At 30.9% G+C, this 22,333-nt stretch overlaps 3 protein-coding genes across 9 annotated transcripts in view; 1 reads left to right on the forward strand and 2 right to left on the reverse strand.

The window, feature by feature from the left end:
- The window catches only part of LOC126854618 (CKLF-like MARVEL transmembrane domain-containing protein 8), a 40,463-nt gene extending 28,645 nt beyond the window's left edge, over positions 1 to 11,818 (reverse strand). For all 4 annotated transcript variants that reach the window (XM_050601573.1, XM_050601565.1, XM_050601557.1 and 1 more), the window contains exon 1: positions 11,441 to 11,818. In XM_050601573.1, coding sequence (XP_050457530.1) covers positions 11,441 to 11,614 — 174 coding nt within the window. In that variant the 5' untranslated portion in view covers positions 11,615 to 11,818. The remainder of the gene's footprint in view (positions 1 to 11,440) is intronic.
- On the forward strand, positions 1,028 to 19,096 carry LOC126854375 (protein brunelleschi). Of its 4 annotated transcripts, none has more exons than XM_050601038.1 (13): positions 1,028 to 1,239; positions 14,296 to 15,027; positions 15,212 to 15,488; positions 15,572 to 15,770; positions 16,132 to 16,343; positions 16,429 to 16,627; positions 16,721 to 17,135; positions 17,208 to 17,440; positions 17,512 to 17,872; positions 17,998 to 18,154; positions 18,234 to 18,411; positions 18,511 to 18,734; positions 18,830 to 19,096. In XM_050601038.1, exons 1-13 carry the CDS (start codon positions 1,187 to 1,189, stop codon positions 19,019 to 19,021), a joined length of 3,432 nt encoding a protein of 1,143 aa, XP_050456995.1. In that variant the 5' UTR covers positions 1,028 to 1,186; the 3' UTR covers positions 19,022 to 19,096. The 4 variants fall into 4 exon arrangements, with proteins under 4 accessions (XP_050456995.1, XP_050456987.1, XP_050456968.1 ...); XM_050601030.1 differs by lacking the exon at positions 1,028 to 1,239 and adding an exon at positions 13,696 to 13,813; XM_050601011.1 differs by lacking the exon at positions 1,028 to 1,239 and having other exon boundaries at positions 13,769 to 15,027.
- A 135-nt stretch (positions 19,097 to 19,231) lies between these two features.
- LOC126854517 (ATP-dependent DNA helicase PIF1) lies at positions 19,232 to 21,316 on the reverse strand. Its single transcript, XM_050601369.1, has one exon. It carries the CDS (start codon positions 21,091 to 21,093, stop codon positions 19,237 to 19,239), a length of 1,857 nt encoding a protein of 618 aa, XP_050457326.1. The 5' UTR covers positions 21,094 to 21,316; the 3' UTR covers positions 19,232 to 19,236.
- Positions 21,317 to 22,333: the final 1,017 nt, after the last annotated feature.

Genomic DNA, 22,333 nt, shown 5'->3' on the forward strand with positions numbered 1-22,333 from the left:
AAATAAATAATCAATCTTAATCAAGAAATGAAAAAGAGAATAATTGCAATTTTAACTTGTTAAAATAAATGTTAAATTTATAACTTGCGCTATAAATCCCATTTCAAAACTATCATATTTACATAAATTTATATAGTTTCAGAATAAATATTAAAAATTTACTAAATTTAATAATTGTGATTGCTTGGGAATAACTGTAATATGTATTGTAAATGTATGAAAACGGGCATGAATTGCATTGCAATTTTTACATATTTATTTATATATCTAAAAAATATGTGTGTGCACGCGTGTATGTGTGTGTGCGGATTTAAATATGAAATAATTTATAAATTTTTTAAATAAAAAATTTAAAATTTAATTGTCCGTGCAATCTTTTGATTCAATAATGGTAAAATCAATTTGGTCTCGCCGTGGATTTCCATAACAACTGTATAGAGTTGAAACTGTTTCTTGCAGTAACAGAAAAAAGGGCGCGTTCATAGTTCATTGAACTATGTATTATAATTAGTTACGATTTATCATGTTTTCCAGGTTAAATTATTTTCCGTCTATGAATTACTTCAACTTTTTCATCGAAAGTAATCTATGCTGATTTCTTGAAACAGTCACAATTCATTGTTAATATGACATTGGATGACAACATTGTATGATTAAATCTTTTAGGTTCAATAGGAATCAAATTTGATATAAGCAATAACGATCTTCTTTTTGACAATATATACATTTAATTAACACAACTCGATAAATAAACTTAATACGTAAAAAAAACGACAAATAAGTATAAACATATGTTAAAATGATATTTGCCAATAAAGAAATCAATAATTATCTGACAAATAACTATTAGCAGCTATTTATCTCATACACAATGTCATACACATCAATATTATGTATATCTCTTTGACTCTAAATCCAACTATTCGAATATCTCTCTCTTTCTCTCTCTCTCTCTCTCTCTCGACTATATATTATAATACTTTTCGGTCAGACAGTTGCCAGTTACATGGCTTAGTATAATACACAGACATCCGATAGCGACATGTTTGTCAAAGTTGCGTGGCATGGTCGAAGAGTTAAAAAGAACACGTCTTCAATGAGACATTCCGATATTGTTGTCACAGCAATGTCGGCGCGGCGCTGATGTTACGGTGTATGTGGGACGCTCTCTGTATGGTACCTCTGTATGGTCGTCTGGATGGACATGTATGGTCATCGTATGCAATCTAGCATAGTGAGGTGCGTAACATCGAATTCATCTAACAATAAGCTCTCGTTTGTTATACATCCAATCGTCTCTTAGCGAAAACCGGTTATTTCTCATCAAAAACCACCGTTGTTTTTTTCGGGACAAAAATTCAATATTACCGCGTTGTTGATCTTTTCGTGATTTCAAATATATAGCTGCTCCTTATTGCTTCATTTTTTTACACGATTTTTGCAAGAACTCTTTACCATTTTGTTTGCTTTGGTTAATTCCCATTATCTATCTATATTCTTACAAATTAATTAAAAAATAATTGTTATATTTTTTATATTCAACGAGAAGCTATGCTCTGATTTTTAAGAATGTCTAATTTACATAAAGATTTTATAAGGAAGTTTTAAAGATTTCAAGAAAATAATTTATGTTGTGTGTAGTTCTCAATTTCAAATATTTCTTAGACCTTTACTAGTGTAAAGTCTGACTTTAATCAATCCTAAAACCGAATATTAAGAAATATTTGATTAAAGACGCCTTATAATTCTTTTCTTTTAAATAAAATTATGATAAACTCTAAGTTAAATTTTCGTTAAAATAAAATTAACTTTCTGAGAGATATAATTATGTGTTTATATTTTTTCTGGAATCTCTCTTAAAAAGAGCATTACAATGTATTAAATCTTTTTCAATCATACCTATGAAAATTTTGTTTGTCTGTAAACAGAAAACAGAGGTTATGCACGTGACTCGTTATTTATTAGCCGCTCAACATTTTCAGATACAATCAAAGTGATTAATAATAGATTATGTGAAAAAAAGTAACGATGGAAATATAGATATGACAAAATAAAAATTAATATGGATTTTTGGTAAACTTAAAACATAAAAGAGGACCCTCCTCGTGACTTTGATCTTGACATATGTTATCAAGGTCATGACTCTGAACAACATACAAAAGGTTTTAGTTGTCGGTCATTATAAATTAAAAAGTTATTAACATTAAGGTATGAAAAATATAGCAATTATTTTGAGTATTTAAACAATTAATATGTATGTGGAAATAGTATACTGGGTGTGTCAAAAGTCTGGATACACTCAAATATCTTGTAAACGTTACATTTTAAAGAAAAATATTTCAGACAAAAGTTGTAAGGCTTAAAAAGACGCATTTAATGACAGCATTAATTTGACCATAGGTGGCATTGCCAAAGTCAGATCAACTTAAAATTTTTAAATGGAAACTCTCATTTTTTATTGCTATTCTTGTAGCATATTCTCGAGAGCTTTCCAAAACACTATAATAAAGTATTTTTTTATTACGAATTTTTTGAGTTATTTTGTATCTTAATCTGACATATTTTAGTATAAAATATAAAATATCTCAAAAATAATTTAGTGTTCGATAATTGTATTGTAATAGTTTTATGTACAGAATAATAAGATGAATCAAATGATGTAAAGAAAAAATAATTGTTACAAAAAAATTTATTGCAAATAATTGTATACTTTAAAAAAAAAATTATTTTCTGTACACAATTTGATTCATCTTATTATTCAGTACATAAAAGTATTACAATACAATTATCGAACACTAAATAATTTTCGAGATATTTTATATTTTGTACTAAAATATGTCAGATTAAGATACAAAATAACTAAAAAAATACTTGATGAAAAAATACTTTGTTATAGTTTTGGAAAGCTCTCAAGAATATGCTACAAGAATATGCAATAAAAAATGGGGGTTTCCATTTAAAAATTTTAAGTTGACCTTGACCTGACTGGCAATGCCACCTAGTCAAATTAATACTGTCATTAAATGCGTCTTTTTAAGCCTTACAACTTTTGTCTGAAATATTTTTCTCTAACATGTAACGTTTACGATATATTTGAGTATATCCAGACTTTTTAGACACCCTGTATGTTGAATGAAGAAAAATCATTAGCAGTGAATCGTTGATATATTGAAATTTTTTTGTTAAAGCAGAAAATGATTGATTTAATGGTAAAACTTAAGATTAAGGGCGATCTCATCGATTTAAATGATCTTGATATATGTTATCAAGGACATAATTCTGAATAACTTTTTCTTCTAATTTAATCATCGCTCGTTGTTTACTACAAAGTTATGAACAATTAAAGATAGTGGCTGACTGATGCTTGGGACATAAAACTGCGAACATTTTCGCATGACGCACACACACGGTGGGAAGAGGAGTGCAAGGGGGGCCTTCGGCCCCCACCGGTAGGTAGAGTGGACCGCGCTTTACAACTTGCAAAGTATATGCTACATTGTAAAGCAAGGTTCACCCTGTCTACTGGCGGAGTGAATGCGGGAGGGGGGCCAAAGGCCTCCCTTGCACCTCCCTCCGTGTGTATGTGTGTGTGCGCGCGCACGCGCGCGAGTGCTTGCTTCCTGTCCATGCATATACTTTGGTATATTTCACACTTTTTTATTAATAACTTTTTAAACTTAATCTTGATACTCACTAAGAGGTAAATAATAATCTAATATTATAATTTTAATAATGGCTTAATTAGTATTTATTAGTTACATTTTTCTCATAATATCAAAAAAAACATCAATTCGTTTCATCAAAATTATAAAGTCTTTTAAACGAAAATTCAGAGATATAATGTTCATAATTATCTTTCTGGGTACCAAACACGTGGTATATTACAACGCATTTCTCGCCATAATCTTTCTACATTTTGAGTATGAACTCAGTCTTAGGATCAACAAAATCTTGTGAACGATTCACTGTTAGACAGTATTGTATTAGTATGTACATAATTTTCATTTTTAATATTGTTGCCATATATGCACGCCAACAGTAACTATAAATAATTCACCAGGAACAATGTATTCATGTATTAATGGTAACAAAGTTTCAGAAGTCGGTCTTCTGTGGGAACAATAAAAACTTTGCTACACTGTTGCGTTCTGTTCCACCAAATACTATACCGAACACCCACTGTCCTCTTAAAATACGACCTTTATTATATTTCCTTTTACTAATTTTCGCCTCATCTATTTCTACAATAATTCCCGGTCCTCCAAGTTGTTGTTCTTCTTTTGCAAAAAGAAATACTGTGCTAATAATTATATAATAAAATACATATTAATAATGTAATGTTTGCATAATTAATGAATACTAATATTTTGAAAAATTAATTTACCTCTCTACCAAAATTGGTCCACTCTATAACAATATGTTCGGCTATCTCCAATTCATTACATAAAAAATAATGACGTTGTGGTCGAATCGTTAAAAAATATCCAATTAAACGGCATATTTTTACAATATCTAAATGAGTTTTTTGAAATCAAGTATTGTTTAACATGCTAACTTTAAAATTGTACATTATTTTTTGCTTTTTTCGTTTTTGTAGAATCTTATAAGTTTTATTAGTGCAATGCAGCATATAATTATCATATACATATGCGTAAGTCATAATATTATCATATTTTGGACACTCAACACTGCTACAAATAACTTCTTTATCAACGAGATATTTTATTAAATTATCATTATTGTATGTTAAGTGTAAAAACTCGTGTAAATGCATTATTATTTTTAATAAATTAAGTAATAAACTACTACAGAATATGTGTATACCTCGAAAATCTGAAGTAGACTAAGCAATGAAAATGTATAAATACGAAATATACACAATCGAAAATATAAGGAACAGAGAACAAATATTAGAGATAAGGATTGACTTGATTTTTGTTAAAGTAATTTTCTTTTCAATTTTCCAGGTTTTTTTTATATACATAGCTTGTACAAGCTATGTACATAAAAAAAACACACTATATAACTTGGAAAATTGAAAAAAAAAGTTATTAATAAAAGTCAAGTCAATCCTTATCTCTCTCCTATCTATTTCTTGTTTTTTATATTTTCAATTGTGCGGGAGTCTTTACTATTTATTTCATTGTTCCCGGCACAGGTGTCACCAGCTGTGTAAAGTGTAAAGGCCCTTGCACAAAGCGAGGTGATAACGATAGGAATAAGGAAATAGCGATAACAATAGATAATAACCAATGAGAACATTGCTTTTTCGAAAAAGTGGATCTTTCATTGGATATTGTTTATCGCTATCGCTATTCCCTTGTTCCTATCGCTATCGTTTCACATTGTGCAAGGGCTTTAAAGTCACGACGTTATTATAAGAATTATTTCACGTCAGATCAATATACATTCCTTCATAGTTTTATCGATCGTAAATAATATGCAACCTTGTACTTAAGTCGAAAGAAATATAAAGATACAGAGTCTAAAAGTCATATCAAAATGATGTTCACCAATCTGGTCTTCTTTAATCGATATTAAAGCTAACATTAAACTAGTACATACACACAGAGACATACATATTTCTGATAAAAGAATGTATTTAAATAAAAATACCTAAATGTTTTATAACAAAGTTTTACTTATGTGACATATGTAATGTAAATTGTATACGGCTGTCCTAGATCACCCGTACACCCCTTTTCTTTCAAAAACTAAGCATTTTAGAGAAAAATGTTTTAAACAAAAATTGTATGGTTTTGAGGGGAACATAAGATGGTGTAATTGGTTTGACCTTGGACGGCATTGTCAAGATCAAGTCAAGGACATCTTTAATTTCTTAAATGGAATCCCCTATTTTTTATTGCATATTCTTATAGCTTATGTCGAAAGTTTTCCAAAACACTATAATAAAGTATTTTTTCATTAAGAATTTTTTGAGTTATTTTGTATCTTAATCTGACATATTTTAGTACAAAATATAAAATATCTCGAAAATTATTTAATGTTCGATAATTGTATCTTAATACTTTTATGTATAGAATACTAAGATGAATCAAATGGTGTAAAGAAAAAATTCATCTTATTATTCAGTACATAAAAGTATTACGATACAATTATCGAACACTAAATAATTTTCGAGATATTTTATATTTTGTACTAAAATATGTCAGATTAAGATACAAAATAACTCAAAATATTCTTAATGAAAAAATACTTTATTATAGTGTTTGGAAAGCTTTCGACATATGTTATAAGAATATGTAATAAAATAGGAGATTCCATTTAAGAAATTAAAGGTGTCCTTGACTTGACCTTAACAATGCCATCCAAGGTCAAACCAATGATACCATCTTATGTTTCCCTCAAAACCATATACTTTTTGTCGAAAACGTTTTTCTCTAAAATGCTTAGTTTTTGAAAGAAAAAGTGTGTATGGGTGGTCTAGGACACCCTGTATACACAGAATAGACCATTTTAATGTATCCACTGAAATATCTTAAAATCTATAAGTTTAAGACAAAAATGTTTTAGACAAAAGTTGTATGGTTTCGAGAGGACCACAAGATGATACCATTGGTTTGACCTTGAAGAGTTATTTGAAGGTCACATGAAAGTCACATTTAATTTCTTAAATAGAATACTATATTTTTTATTGCATATTTTTGTAGCCCATCTTGAGATTTCCAAAAAACTATAACAAAATGTGTTTTTTAAGTACTTTCCAAGTTATAAGATTTCGAAATTGCAATATTTTTACTTAAAATACAAAATATTTTGTATGTTGTCATATTATGGAGTCAAGTTGATCCTTAGAGATCATTCCAAGGTCAAATCAACTTTTCACCCACATGTCTGTAGTTATGCATGTTTAAAAAAATTCGGATCATCTCCTTTTAAAACCATACAACATTTGTCTAACAATAAAACATTTTTGTCTTAAACTTATAGATTTTAAGATACTTCAGTGGATACATTAAAATGGCCTACCCTGTATATATATGTCACACTGCAATAACGCACTAACAATTTTTTGTATAAGCATTGTGCTTTTTACCAAACATTAATTCAAATTCAGAAAGACAGAACAATTATAAAGAATATTTCTTCAATATAATTTTCATATTTTTTGTGAAAATTAAAGCTATTAATTTTATTTTGTTCTCAATCTATTATTGTGTGTGAAGTAAATAATAAAAACACATGGATATTATATATGAATATTATAAATGTATATATATTATTTTCTTTTACATAAAGTAGTTTTTAATAAAAATATTTAAAAATTATATATTTTATTTTTAAGTATTAATCACATAAAAAACTTTGCAAAGACAATCCGATTTTGGATGAATTAACTAATGTAATGTTGTAATATGAAGCCGTCTTTTCTATCTGGCAAAGATAAAATATTTTATTAACTGCTTCATAAGAGAAAAACCGTTACGCGGTTATGCCACACTGTATTCAACTTCCACAAGTATTCAACAATATAAACTAGCCAGCCACGCGACGCCATGATGATGCGTGTACACGTAGTGCATATGTACTTTCAGATTTATTGGAAAAATGTCACAAAATATTATCTGTTTTTACTCTTTATTTCTCCTCCTTTTTCTTACTTGATATAACAAATATAACATGAATAGAGAGAGAGAAAGTGGGAGAGAGAGAGAGAGAGGAGGAGGATGGAGGGAGAGGGAGGAGAGGGAGGAGATGGAGGATGGAGGGAGGTAGATGGAATGGAAATGGAAGCAATGTTTTGTATATATGATGCTACTGAATGTTCCTCAAATATATCTGAACAAAAAAGTTGTCCCTTATCCAAAATTCTAATCGTCATTTTTAAAATATTCGCATTGACAAAAACAAAACAAAACAAAATTTTTTTTAAAGTTTTGTATGATCACAAACGCTTTATTTAAGAGATATTGATTTCTGAACAACTATTAGGAATGAATAATTTCGAAATCTAGATTTATTCTTTTTATTGTTTTATAGTAATTAAAATATAACGATTAAATATTTTGTTGAAAATGATGGCTTCCAGCCCGGAGATAAGATTGTACCTATATCGATAAAAGAACAAGTGATTGATATTGTCTGTAATTTTTTCGTACGCTTGCACTATCCTCCATTTTAATGATTGATGGTCATTAAGAGGCACTTCATAAACTTTTTAATATCTCTGATCTTCAAAACAAAAGAAGAGACATTTCGACATTATTCATTTAGTATTCATATTCTTATAGTTCTGTAACTTAAGAAGTTAGTAGCTCTTAAACGAAGCGTTTGCGAGCATAGTTTCACAAGAAAACTTTCTTTGTTTTGAAATCCTAACATCGTATTTTAAGTATGATCATTTAACCCGGGAACATGTATATACATCCTGTATATCCATGATCCTGTATATACATGCATATATACAGAATGTCTACTCCTCTATATTTCAGAAACGACTCAAAATTATGAAAAAACTCGAAATACGTGTTTTTTTCAAAAAGCTATTCTTTTAAGAGGGTTGGAAAAGTTGTCTTCTCAAGGGGCTGCCCCAGGGAGACACTAACTCAAAAATTTCAAATGGGACCCCTTATATTATAGTATATCGTTTGAAAGGCATAAAAAAAGAAAATTTTTGACGCAAATTAGAGATAACCTGTTCAGTAGTTATTTAAATTTAAAGATCGAAAAAGCCAATTTTATAAAAATTGTTACACCCATTTGAAAAATTCTAAAAAAACGTTTGAAGTGTGAAAGTATTTATCTCTTTAAGTCCTTTCCATAAAAAAAATCAGATTTGACTTTGGTTTTATAATAAAAAAAAAAATTTTGACGCCATTTTAAATTTAATAATTTTTTGTATACTCTTTAAAAAAAACCAAGGTCAAATCTGAATTTTTTTTATCTGAATATTTTTAATATTTCAAATCAGACCTTTTTTGGACGATAATTATTTTCCATAATCATTGCGATTGAAGACAAATATTCAGATCAAGGAGAAAATTAAATTTTCTCATAGAAAATATCGTGGAGTCCCAATTGAACGAATCAAAAACATTTTTTTCTACTTTAATTGTTATAAAGAATAAGAATGTAGAACGTTTATCAAACGTTATGACATTTCCGACCATATATTATACTTAATGTACGTTCGCACAGTAAGTAGACAGTGTGCGACTAGACCTTGGCATATTTTTACTATTGGAATGACGCTTAAGTACAAACGATATTATTTCAATTCTAAAAATGAAGCATTAAAAATTGTTAACATTTTAATAAACGTCACAGTAACAAGATCAAAGAAATTTGAATCATAGGATATAGTCAATAAAATTAGTGCGCAAACATCAACATTCAAATTTCGTTTGTTAGTGATAAACAATCTTATATTTAATTATTCTATTCCTTTTTTATTATATATGGACGAATTTTAATATATATGGACGAATATAATTTCAGCAAAGTGCATCAATTACGTAGAAGATTCCCTACAGATGAGGATATCGAAAATATTTGGTATATACAAAAAAAAAGAGAGAAAAAGTGAAAAAGAAAGAGAGAGAGAGAGAGAGAGAGAGAGAGAGAGAGAGAGAGAGAGAGAGAGAGAGAGAGAGAGAGAGAGAGAGAGAGAGAGAAACAAGACAATGAATATTAAAATGTCGAAAATTGCGAGACAAAATATTCATAATATCATTTCCCGATGTGAATTCTCTATAATATTGCGATATAATAATCAGTCGAATCTTTTTTACACAATCATCATAAAATTGAGAATGAAGTAAACGATAATGTATAGATGTAGCGTTACGTAACATTGGCTGCGTTCAGCAGAAAAAGCTGCTTTGCAACTATTGCGAAAAAATCGTGGATCAAATTGGCGATGCTCTTAATCTTGGCTAAATCTAAGAGCATACATCAACCAGATTCATAAATTTTGAATATTATTAATACAACAATTGCAAAACAGTTTTTTCTTGAACGGAACCATTATTTCATCTGTGTGAGAAAATCTCTTTAAATATGAATAACTAAGAGAATCATTTATAAAATCTTTCCTTGTTCGTTTAAATTGTTGTCGATCGATAAAAATGCTAAAAGAAGAACACAGAACGAGATTTTTACGATGATTTGAGGCTTGGCGATATTTCAAAATGGAACAACAAAGATAGAAAATTTGCGAAAACAAAAGCGAGAAACTCTTTCGAGCATTCTAATCTTGAATTTCGTTTGTTTAATAATGATGTTGCCAATTGGCAACATTAAATGCAAAATATAATATAGTTACAGATGTTTATAATCATCAAAATACATACAAAGATATATATATATATATATATATATATATATATATATATGTATATATACATATATTTAATTATATATCTCATATGTTTTACGTTTAATAACTTGAAAATGAAAGAGGATTTACAATTAATTATAAAGTTTTTAGTTTTCTGACTTTTTAACTATTTTATGACATGTTTATTAGTGTATCAAAGATTGCTACAGGGTACAAAATTATATACCAAGTGATCCTAAAATTTCTAATATTAACCATTACGTGATAAGCATCAAGTCTATCGTAAAGTAAATCTAAACTGAAAATAGAGAGTATATATATTTGAATTAAGAAAGTGTGAATTAAAAAATATATAGAAACAGAGTAATTACAATATGGTAACATATCGTTATATATAAAAACGACTCTATATAATCCATATATTATTAAATTATTATTCTCAAACAACTAATAAATTTAATATCTCTCAGATAATTATGCTTATATTTTTTTATAATATGTATCTTGAAAAAATTGCTGCATATTAATCGCAAGTTTTCCAGTTATTATCGTAATTTTATCAATAATCGCGTAATCTTATCAATAAAAAAAATAAATTTTTAATTTATATAATTCTATAAAATACCCGTGTGTGAAAACATTTAAAATATATTATTGTAGTATCGCACCATTTTCTCTATAATCGAAATAATGTTCCAAAGCCCATTAATATCACAACAAATATTATCAATTTTAAATTCCACTATAGCTTTTTATAATTGTAAAATAAAAAAAAAATATTATATTTTATTCACTATTTATTTATATATGTAAAATATTTATATATTTGTAAAATAAAAAAAAAATATATTTTATTTACTATAGTATTTATATATGTGTATATGTGACCTGCGTTTTATTCTATCCTGAAAAAAAGTGATGAAACATCAAAGGTCACAATGTTACAGCATTACTTTTTTAAAACTTGATTAAACCTTATCAAACTCTCAAAATTAAATTTATTATTAAACGATATGTATTATTAAAAGATATCTGTCAATTTGGTATGCAATTAGCATACGGGAACGTCTAGCTTTTTTATCTCTCGATCTTTATACACGACGGATCAAATAAACAGCAAAAAATAAGCCGCGTGCTTACCAGCTGCGTTAACTTGAGAATACCGGGTATGGTCTTGAAATAAGCCACATTCAATCTGATGCCAGATAGGGGATTCGGTTGACCCGGTTCCGTCTTCACCGTCGGTACTTGTCGTGGATTATTGCTGGCGTTATTGCTGGAACCATCCATTGTCACCACGGTCTCCGACATCATATTACGCCGATCCACACACTTGGGTTCAGCACACGCTCGCGTCCACGCTCGGCTGTATCTCTGTTCACTCGTTCCGGAGTGAAAGGCAAAGAGGAGTAAACAGATGGGGGAAGCAAAATGGAGAACCGAACCGGTATCGCAAAAGAGACGATTGCGGGACACCTGTTGTATGTTCACCACAGTCCGTGCGCACGGAGGCTTTTACTACTGCGCACTACCTACGGTATAAACAGTCCGAAGCCGCTCTCTATTCTTTTTCTCCCACTATATTACTGCCGCTACACAGCACAGTGCTGGATCAATCGATAAGAAACGGTAGATTTGTGTCAAGTTCACCAAATCTTGGTTTAAGTATAGATATTATCATGACATAGATATTATTATGGAATAAGATGTACAAAATTAATTAAAATTCGAAAAACTAAATATGAAAGTATTATTGTGCTTTAATCTTTATAAGAAATTGAAGATCAGATTTTTATATAATCATTCTTATCTTTCAAATAACAAATGTACATATAAATGTATAATACACATAATGTTGAGATTTTATGGATTATGTGACTTAATACCAAAATATGGGTAAAGCAACAATATATAGGGCGTTCGCAGGATTTTTTTTAGGGGGGGCGGTGACATAAAATGTTGTCTCAAATTGATTGAAATATACGTATATTTTGATATTTATATATCTTTTAGTTATTAATATATAATAGAATTATGATTATAAATTTTTTTTCATTTTCTAAGAGAGGGCATGTGCTCTTCTTTGCCCACCTTTGCGGACGCCTATGTATATATATATATATATATATATATACAAGGTATCCTGCAAAGATTGTGCCAACGTTCGTGAGCGGGCAAAGAACAGTAAACTGAACAGAAAAGTCCTTTACCATTTTGTAATTTTTGCAATAATTATTGAAATATTAATTAAAATGTATTGGCGAATGAGCACGCGTTTCGCGCGGCTAGACCATGGGACGTATGCTCTAGGCGTGCCAGCGGCGAACTTCGTGTCGCACGAAAAATGTTTGGTCTCACACGTATTCCTCTCGTCGTGAGGAAAACTTTTCGTTGCCGTGTGACACTATGAAACTTGGCGCTGTCACGCCTAAAGGTACGAGCATAGATTTTTGTATAACCGCATAATCATAAACATAAAGAAATTGATTGATCAATTTCCTTATGCATATGCTTATAGATCAATTTCCTTATGCTTATGGTTATGCGCTTATGCAAAAGTCTATGCTTGAGCCCTAAAGCGTACGTCCCATGGTCTAGCCGCGCGATAGCCGCGCAAAACTTGTGCTCATTTGCCAATACTTTTTAATTAATATTTCAATAATCATTGCGAAAATTGCAAAATGGTAAAAGACTTTCTGTTCAGTTTATTTTATCCGTTTACTTTGTCCTTTATCCACTCACGAGCATTGGCACAATCTTTGCAGGACACCCTGTATATATATATATACATATATATATATATATATATATATATATATATATATATATATATATATGCACGCATACTTATACATACACACGCGCGTGCGTACCTACATATGTATATATATATATATATATATATATATATATATATATATAATGCATATTATAATATAGATACAGATAGATATTATTTATATAGATCCTATGTATAATTTATTTATTTATTTATTTATCTATCTGAAATATCACAATACTATTTTTACGCGGGAGGATAAAGTCGGATCTAATAAATATAGTAAGCCTTAAATCGTAAAAAAATTAACAATAACAATTGATTATCCTCATATTTGACTATGATTGATTAATTTCTTAAGGCCATTGCACGTTAAAAAATTTTAGTCGTAATCATAAGGCCGTAAGAAAATTGACCAATCACAATCAAACATTCTAAAACATAATAAGAATGTTTGAACTGTGATTGCTTGATTTACTTACGGTTTTATGATTACGACTAAAATTTTTTAACGTGCAATGGCCTTTATGGCTTGAAACTTATTATATCTGTCCGGGCTAATAAAAATGTTTCGTTTAAATCACCGCTTTGTTGCGAACGAATCCATTCGAGTTAGCTAGGTCACGTGAACGTGAGCTAGCACGTCAATGATCAATGTCACGTGACGTATATAACTATCAGCTGAAATACTACGCTCCTCAACATCAGTCATCAGTCAAACTTTGTAGTTACAGGTATATAATACGCAGAGTTGAGACGTTGAGAGCAGCAGAGCACACCCCTTAAGTGTGTTTATATAGTGATCTTATGTGCTAATTGTAAGCCGTTCACTGTTGATGAGATCAGTCATTGATGTGATTAGGAAAGAAATATTTTTATTTTTGACGCGATAACCAAAATGTCGCGCACATGTTTTTCGCTATGCCTGACTTGACGATAGAGACGATGACAGAATCAACTGAAGTGCCTAGGTACTAATCGGGTACCTTCGAACAAATCAAATGGCATAAATGCGCTCGGCTATCAGCGTTATCTTGTCGAGTCCGGTGCCCGACAACAAAATGTCTCATCCCGATTACGAGCAAACTGCCCATGATCATGCTGCTCTGTTATTGCTATTGAGACCCATTGGTACACAAATCAAGCCAAAGACAGTCAGTAGGTTATGCGAAAGGATCATTAAAGCTGGCAGCAGATTTTCCGTATCTGATTCCAGTGGCGGCACCAGGGAGATCCTAGCCAGGTTTGTCAGAGAACATCCTGTGGAGAACAATGATTGGGGGGACTTTCAAACTCATAGAAGATTGTTAGGTCTAATTACGTTCGGCAAGTACGATAATCAAGCAGAGTTGAACGAGCTATGTAGAGTGCATGAAACCTTAAAGGTAAAATACAGCAACACTTTATATGATTCGCGAGCTATCCTTTTTGGTCCACTGGAATCGAATGGTCGCCATGAGCCACCACCAGGTTGCACTACGCCCAACAATTTTAAAACGCGAGCAGTATTCTATGCAGATGAAACATGTCCTGATCTAGAAACACAAACAGCCGAATATCTTAATTTCCTGTTCTGGATCTTAGAATCGAAAAGATTGGAGCGTTCTAGGGAAAAGATAGATCGTGTTTCTCTTCTATTGGCTCCATTTGAGAAGAAAGATTTTATAGGACTAGATCTCGAATCTAGAAATAATAAAAAAAGATGCGTTGGCCGTATGACAAAACATTTAGGAGATTTGTGTCTTCAAGCTGGACTGCCAGCCGATGCATTGAGTAATTATAATTCTGCAGCCAACATTTTACAAGCAGTTAATGATTGGCTATGGTTGGGAGCGGCGTACGAAGGTCTTTGCGCTGCTTCAGTCTTAGTTCTTTATCCTAACATGTGTCGGAGTCTTCCTTTGCAAAGAAATTCCTCTTTGCAGGAAGGAAGTCCAAGTAAGCAGAGGTATGACTAATCTTTGAGCAAAATTTTACAATCTGTTTAAAAAATAAAACTGATTTTCTCTTTCTACTTCTCAATGCTTATTAAAATTAAAATACATGTATAGATATTTCCTGTTCTTATAGCAAAATTTGATTTTAGAATATAAGTTGAGTTTGATAATAATGAGTTTAATAATAATTTATAGACGGGGATCACAAGCTATTGCCACAGTTTTGCCATCTCCGCCTAGTATAGAAATAGTGAAGGCTAGCATGCCACATATTTTATTACCAGAAGAAATATCTAAAAAATATCGCGAAGCCATTGTACATTACAGTAAATATCAATATGCAGGTATAATTGAAACTGAAGCTAGTTTCAAAGCTACTAGGATCTCAATAGAACAGAACTGCACCTTACAGGCTGCATCGTATCTAAATAATGTTGTATTGATTAACTTGCCTCTTAGCGAGCAAGAAAAAGTATGTAATGATAACATTATGCAAGTTACATATGCTTCCAAGTTATAAAAGGCATAAAGTATTACAAAGATAAAACATTTCAGATTGATCGATTCACTACATTGTCACATTTATATACAAGCTTTGGTTTTGATAGAAAAGCTTCATTTTGTTTAAGATTAGCTGCCACCCGACATGTCTCACAAAATAATCCTAATCCAGATTGGCAACAATGTTACAATTTAATGTTACAAGCTACATCCGGATTTAAATTATCCTTGGATCCTGTTGATATGTCACCAGGTTATTGGGCTACAATTATTATGCATGTGTTGTTGAGCGTTAATAAATTTCTTAAAATTTTTTTATTCTAAAAACTTTTATTTTCCTTATTACTATTTTTATCATATTTTTTGTTTTAAACACAAAAATCTATTAAAATATTGTTTTTAAAATTTTATATACGTATACATACATACATACATACATACATACATATATATATATATGTGTGTGTGTGTGTGTGTGTGTGTGTGTGTGTGTATGTATGTGTGTATGTATGTATGTATGCATGCATGCATGCATGCATGCATCAATAAAACTGTTTTAATATTATTTATTGTCGTGGATCTTAATATAACGTTTTTCAACATATTTTCTTTAGATGGACAAAGAGGATGGCCGGCTATACAGATTCAAATAATAAATGAACTTGTTGCTGCTGCAAATCGAATGGGTAATCCAGCACTTGCTACAAGGCATCTAACATTTCTGCTTCAAACAATGTACAATCACTTAACATCTATTGAACGAAAAGATATTGCATTACAACTTCAAAATGTATCTCAACAGTGCGAGGGTGCACCAGTGCCCCTTGTATGTTACAAGGATTATAATAATACCAAAGAAAAATATTGATTAATTTGCTCATAAAATAAACAATATCAATAATTTATAACAGGTTTTAGATTCTGGTACTGTTATACCACCAGCTAATTTATTAAATATACCAAAGACGAAATCGTTTATTTTGAAAAACATGCAGCCACATTTACAACCTCAAAAGATAGAAAGAGTAAAGGAAGATCATGGTCCTTTTTTATTTACACCAATTAATTTTGGATCGTTGGAACGCAAAAATACTTTAAAAAGTAAAGTTGGTACGTGTAGTAATGATGGGTAACATTAATAATTTAATATAATTTGCTTTTGTCTCTCTCTTTCTACATTAATGTACATTTTTGTTACAACAGATTATTTATGGGTAGAAGGAGATGTTTGTGAGGTATCAATGCAACTTATAAATCCTTTACCGTTTGAGTTGCATGTGTCTAATATGAGACTTTTGACAAATGGTGTGGTATTTGAATCAATACCAGAAAGTATCAGCCTACCTGCTGAGTCTGGATCAATTGCAGTTACGTTAGCAGGCAGGCCCAAGGAAATTGGTGATTTAGAGATTCTCGGCTTTAGTACACACACATTAGGAGTTAAATCTAATTGTAGATTGAGATATATGGAGGGCATGTCACATCCTCAATATACGGTCGAAGTTATTCCAGCTTTACCAAGAATCGATGTCGCGACTAGTTTGCCTCAGACTGCCAGTTTCAGTTCGGGCGACAATATAGTTACCAGCGCGAGTATCTCACTCTATGGTGGTGAAAGGTTTGCTTTTATTACAAAAAGAAAAATTCTCTCATTGATTCCATTATCATTTTCATTGATTGATAAACATAGTTTTGCTTATAGCGCTGAGTGTACTATAACGATAACGAATATTGGACAAGTTCCCATTGAAATGGTTGAGCTGTCGGTACAATCTACTTTAGATGCTGTAACTGAAAGCAAAATTTTTAAATGGAGCGAAGAGAATTTAATGACACAACTACCTTTACAACCTGACAACAGTGCGAGTATTACTTTATATCTCTTTGCAGCGACAGATTTTGTAGCATCTTCTAGTAGAAATGGTAACATCATTAATAATCTTTAGATTTTAAAATATATTCCCTTCTTCTTTTAATGATAACTTATTTTTCAGATATTACTAGTAGTACATGTCTTAGTCAACCAAACAGCTTAATGTCACATTCAGGCCACAGTTCTTTACCATCTAGATTAAGTTCTCCATCTCATCATATAAAAAGACAATCCGAACTGACTTCCTCCTTCAGATCAGGAATAAGTTCACATTCTGGCCATTCTTCCTTAACAAGCTCACGTTTATCAAAACTTGCAGTACCTTTACATACATCTAATGTTATCGAGGGTCAATTAAGAATAAAATATTCAGGAGGTGCAGGCTTAACAGCTGGTTATTGCAGAATCTCATCCATTTTTGTAACCATTGAGATGCTAGCCAGTGTGCAAATTACCAATTGGGATGTATTACCGGCCGAAACGTAAGTCAAAATGCAAGCATATTTTTTTGTAAGTTTTGTAATATTTATTTGTATATATCTTTTACAAAAAATCATAAGTTTTATAGTTTTTATCAGTAAAAAAATCTCCTTATAACAATTTTTAGACCATTACAATTTTATCTCGTGTTGGATGTGACAAATATGACAAATCACGAAATGGAATTGCATTATACACAAAATAAATGTATATACATGGAAGGTAAAGAACCATGTAGAATTCCCGTTCCAGTTGACCGATGTCCACTCAATAAATTGTCTATGGTAATAAAAGATACGATACTTCTTTAAAAATATTTTATTGATATAACATTGCTACTATTATACATTTTTTTGCTTATAGTTAAATGATGCTGGTGATACCAGTGAACTCCAAAAAATATGCGCCGAGCATATAGCCTCATTGGTTGATTTACGTTGGCAATTACTAGGTACCGAATCAACGGGAAAAGCAACCTTATCTGGTATTACCTTAACTCAGGATATGTTAGATCTAGTTAGAATGAGTCCTTTACAATGGGGTTCGTATATATTGCTTACACACACATACACACAATTCATATATAAAATTAAGATTATGAAATTAGAATTAATGAAATGAAAAAAAATATTTTCTTTAGAAATAACTATCAATGATACTATTGTAAAAGCGCAAGATGAATTATCATGCGCTTTAGGTGAATGCATCAGTGTTGGCGTAGGAGTATGCAATGCTTTGGAACATCCATTGAGTGATGTTACATTGTCTATTAATTTCTATCAGGATCATCATAACGGAGTTAATAATTATCAATTAGAAACTAGGTTATCCATAGCTGGGGCAAATAAAGTCATGTTACCTGCTGTAAGTTACAATTTTTATAGATGCAATTTCTTTTTCGCGCGTTGTATGTATACGCGCATCTTGTTCTTTATTATCATAAATGAATAATATTATAGTTACAGGAATATGGCAGAGCCTATCACGAGTGTCGAGTAGTATTTTTTACTGCTGGTCAATATAAAATAGATATTCAATGCAGTAGTAAAGAATCCGCTCCAACCTCTCCGATACTTTATTCAGAACTTGCAAATGCTGGACATACATGGCGATATATACCATCCATCGAAATAACTGTCGATGATTATTAACATCGTTGTCCATATAAATATCAGTATGAATTCCAAAACTTGTAAAAAGAAAAAGAAAAGAAAAACTTAAAACGACACTGTATTAATTACATATATAAACCTTTACTTTCCCTAATGAAATTAAATAGTCATGTAATTCTTCTTGCATATATGTTAAAAGTTACTTCCATACGCGAGTTGTACATATTTATACATAGAAAAAAAAAAATTATCTTTCATTTGTCTCTAATTTTATTTGTTTTACCTAAAGGAATTATTTCTATCTCTTGCAAATTTCTCCTGAATTTTTTATAAAATTCAAGTACAGTTGTATTAGCCCACACCTGTTGACTATTAAAATCTAAAACGCGTAAACTCTGTAAACTCTGAGCTCTTGATAATGCTACATAAGATTGGCCCGCATCAAATACCCTCGACAGGCACATTTCTACACAATCTAAAGTTAAACCTTGACTTTTGTGAATTGAAAAAGCCCATGCTAATTTTAATGGAATTTGTTTTCTATGTACAAGAGCAGCAGAAGTGGTTTTGATAGTCCATTTCTCCATTTTTGCTTCATATTGAGCTCCAGACCGCAATTGAATTATTGGTATATCATTTTTAAAATTGATAACAACACCTCGAGCTCCATTTACCAACCCGCTATTAATATTTATATTTTTTAGCAGCATAACTTGAGCACCAACTTTCAGTACTAATTTGCCAGGTACAGGCAGCTGTTGATCTAACATATTAGTCATAGAATTATCAGAATCTAATGCTGTATATATTTTAGTTTCACCCTTAAGTTCATTCAATTGGAATTCATTAATTTCATCAGCTTCCTTGACATGCGAACATAATCTAGTTGCTAAAACTCCATTACTTTCAATATGTTGTTTTGCCGTTTCTTTCAAAGTATTTTCAATATCATCTGTAACTCTACCTATCCTGATACTATTTAATACTTTTACAAATGCTTCATCTTTTTGTCTATGGACTGTTCGTAATTCAAAGTTAAAGTGAACACATCGTTGCCAAGCCTCACTTTGAAAACAGAATTTTGCTCCATTATTAATTTTACATACAGGAGGTAACTGAAAGAAGTCACCGCACAAAATTAACTGTATTCCTCCAAAAGGTTTTTCTGTCCTACGTATGTGTCTTGCCACTGCCTCAATCTTATCAAAAAACTCACCGTCCACCATAGAAATCTCATCTATAACTAAATGTTTAGTCTTTCTCCATATCGAAATAACGGATGGGCGAGAAGCTAACTGAAAACATCTCTCCTTGGTACCAGTACCCAAACCAATACCAGCAAACTGATGTAATGTGATTCCACCTATATGACAGGCTGCTACTCCTGTACTTGCTGTAGCCATTGTTACATCCGGAGGAAGAGCTGATATTATCTTCTTCAGGAGAAATGACTTACCAGTGCCTGCGCTTCCAGTGAAAAATACATTTCTTCCACCAAGTACTGCATTCAAGACTTTAATTTGTTCCTCAGTCAATTCTCCAGCGATAGGATTATCATATAACTTTTTTGCTGCTGGTACTTTAGAAGTGCCATCACTAAAATATTTCCGCTTCCTGAAAATACTCGGTGAAGGAGTAGTGATTGTTGCACGCGATGTAGCCATAGCTTTCTCCTTTGCTCTATTGATCTCTATGCTAGTAGCTGGACTAACATCTCCAGCATCACCATGTTGCATATTTGTGAAGAGCTTTTCTTTCAGAGGATCCACCTTTCCTTCTTGACCCGTCATTTTGATGAATATAGTCTTCAAAAAGCTTATCAATTGAGAGGAAGGTGCATTCGACAAGAACAATGTGCAATTTTGTTCCTTAAATTTTATAGATGCTTTTCCCTCTGTCATAAATTTGTTAAAAACGGATATACTTTTTAAGGGTAATTTTGTCGATACATTTGCTTTTCCTGCTTGTATTTCGACGATCATTTCGCGCTGATTGTTACGAATTAGACGTAGTAACGCCGTTCTGTGAGTTGCCTTCTTTAAAATAGATCCTTGAGAGTTTAACCACTCCATCGTGACAGTGCACGTTAATGAACAGCCGTTTGAATCCATATTTTCGATCTTCTATCTTCGAGCCTTTCGTGAAAATATTATTTGATAATGATATAACCTTCTTTCTTTTTTCTTTTATAAATTTCCTTCTACTAACGGACACAGCATCACAATAAAAATATAATAATTTTATTAATACATGCAATTATGTAGATAAAAACTCTGTGCGTAAAATAACATCCAACAAATGTGATACAAATACGATGGATCAAACGAAACAAAACGAAACTGCAAACTAGAAAACGCGCGCTTTATTTTTGCGCAAGCTGTACAACTTTAAAACTAAGATTTCATGTGTTTTGCATAGAGACTTTTATATATTACCAGACTGCTAATTCCCTACATTAACGGTCGGCCTTAGAACTGTAACGTCCTGCCAATTTTAAAAACTATATTTTAGCTAGTAATTAAGTACCGCTTTTATCTCTGCAAAATACATATGGAATAATTATGTAATCCATTTGCTTTTATTTTAATTGTTAACTAATTTCATTAATCGCTTATCATTCTAGTTCCATATGGTTATTTAGCCTAAAACCGAATATATTTTAATCCTGTTAGTAATAATAATCGATGGCGCAAGGAATTGAGAATTCCTTAGATCGACGAATCAGGAAGTATTATTTAGAACTAGCTAGCTGTACAGCAGTGACTTTCTAGAACTAACCTGCTGATTACTTTAAGAACGAACTTGCGAGCGAGTTTCACACTCGATAATATCGATACTAATATCTAACTTTTAAGATTTTAATATTTAATCATACAGACAAATATATATATAATAATTACTCACTCTTAAATTAAGGAGTAAATGCGCCGTACTTTATGGAATCATAAAACGTATATAATAATAATTTGTTGACTATGATTTGTTGAATATTTATAATTATTTTGTCCAAAACATCACATATAAAACTTTCAATACTATATTCAATACAATTATACATTATAAATAATTAAAATTATATTAATTAAAACAGGTTATTATATAATGCGCGAATGCTTCCATAAAGAAATGATTTTAATAAAATTAATATGCTTTATTGTAGTATCGATCAAGCGACCATAAATATAAATTTAAGAGACTTATATTCTATGGAATCATAAATTATATACATTACATATACATTACATATAAGTTATCCAAAAGATCTACTTCTTTAAACTATAAAATGCCATAACTTTATATAAATTGCCAACTTATTATCAGAACTGAAATAAATAAAACAAATGATTCCAT

The sequence above is a fragment of the Cataglyphis hispanica genome, chromosome 1, assembly GCF_021464435.1.
Source record: "Cataglyphis hispanica isolate Lineage 1 chromosome 1, ULB_Chis1_1.0, whole genome shotgun sequence".
Lineage (NCBI taxonomy): Eukaryota > Metazoa > Arthropoda > Insecta > Hymenoptera > Formicidae > Cataglyphis > Cataglyphis hispanica.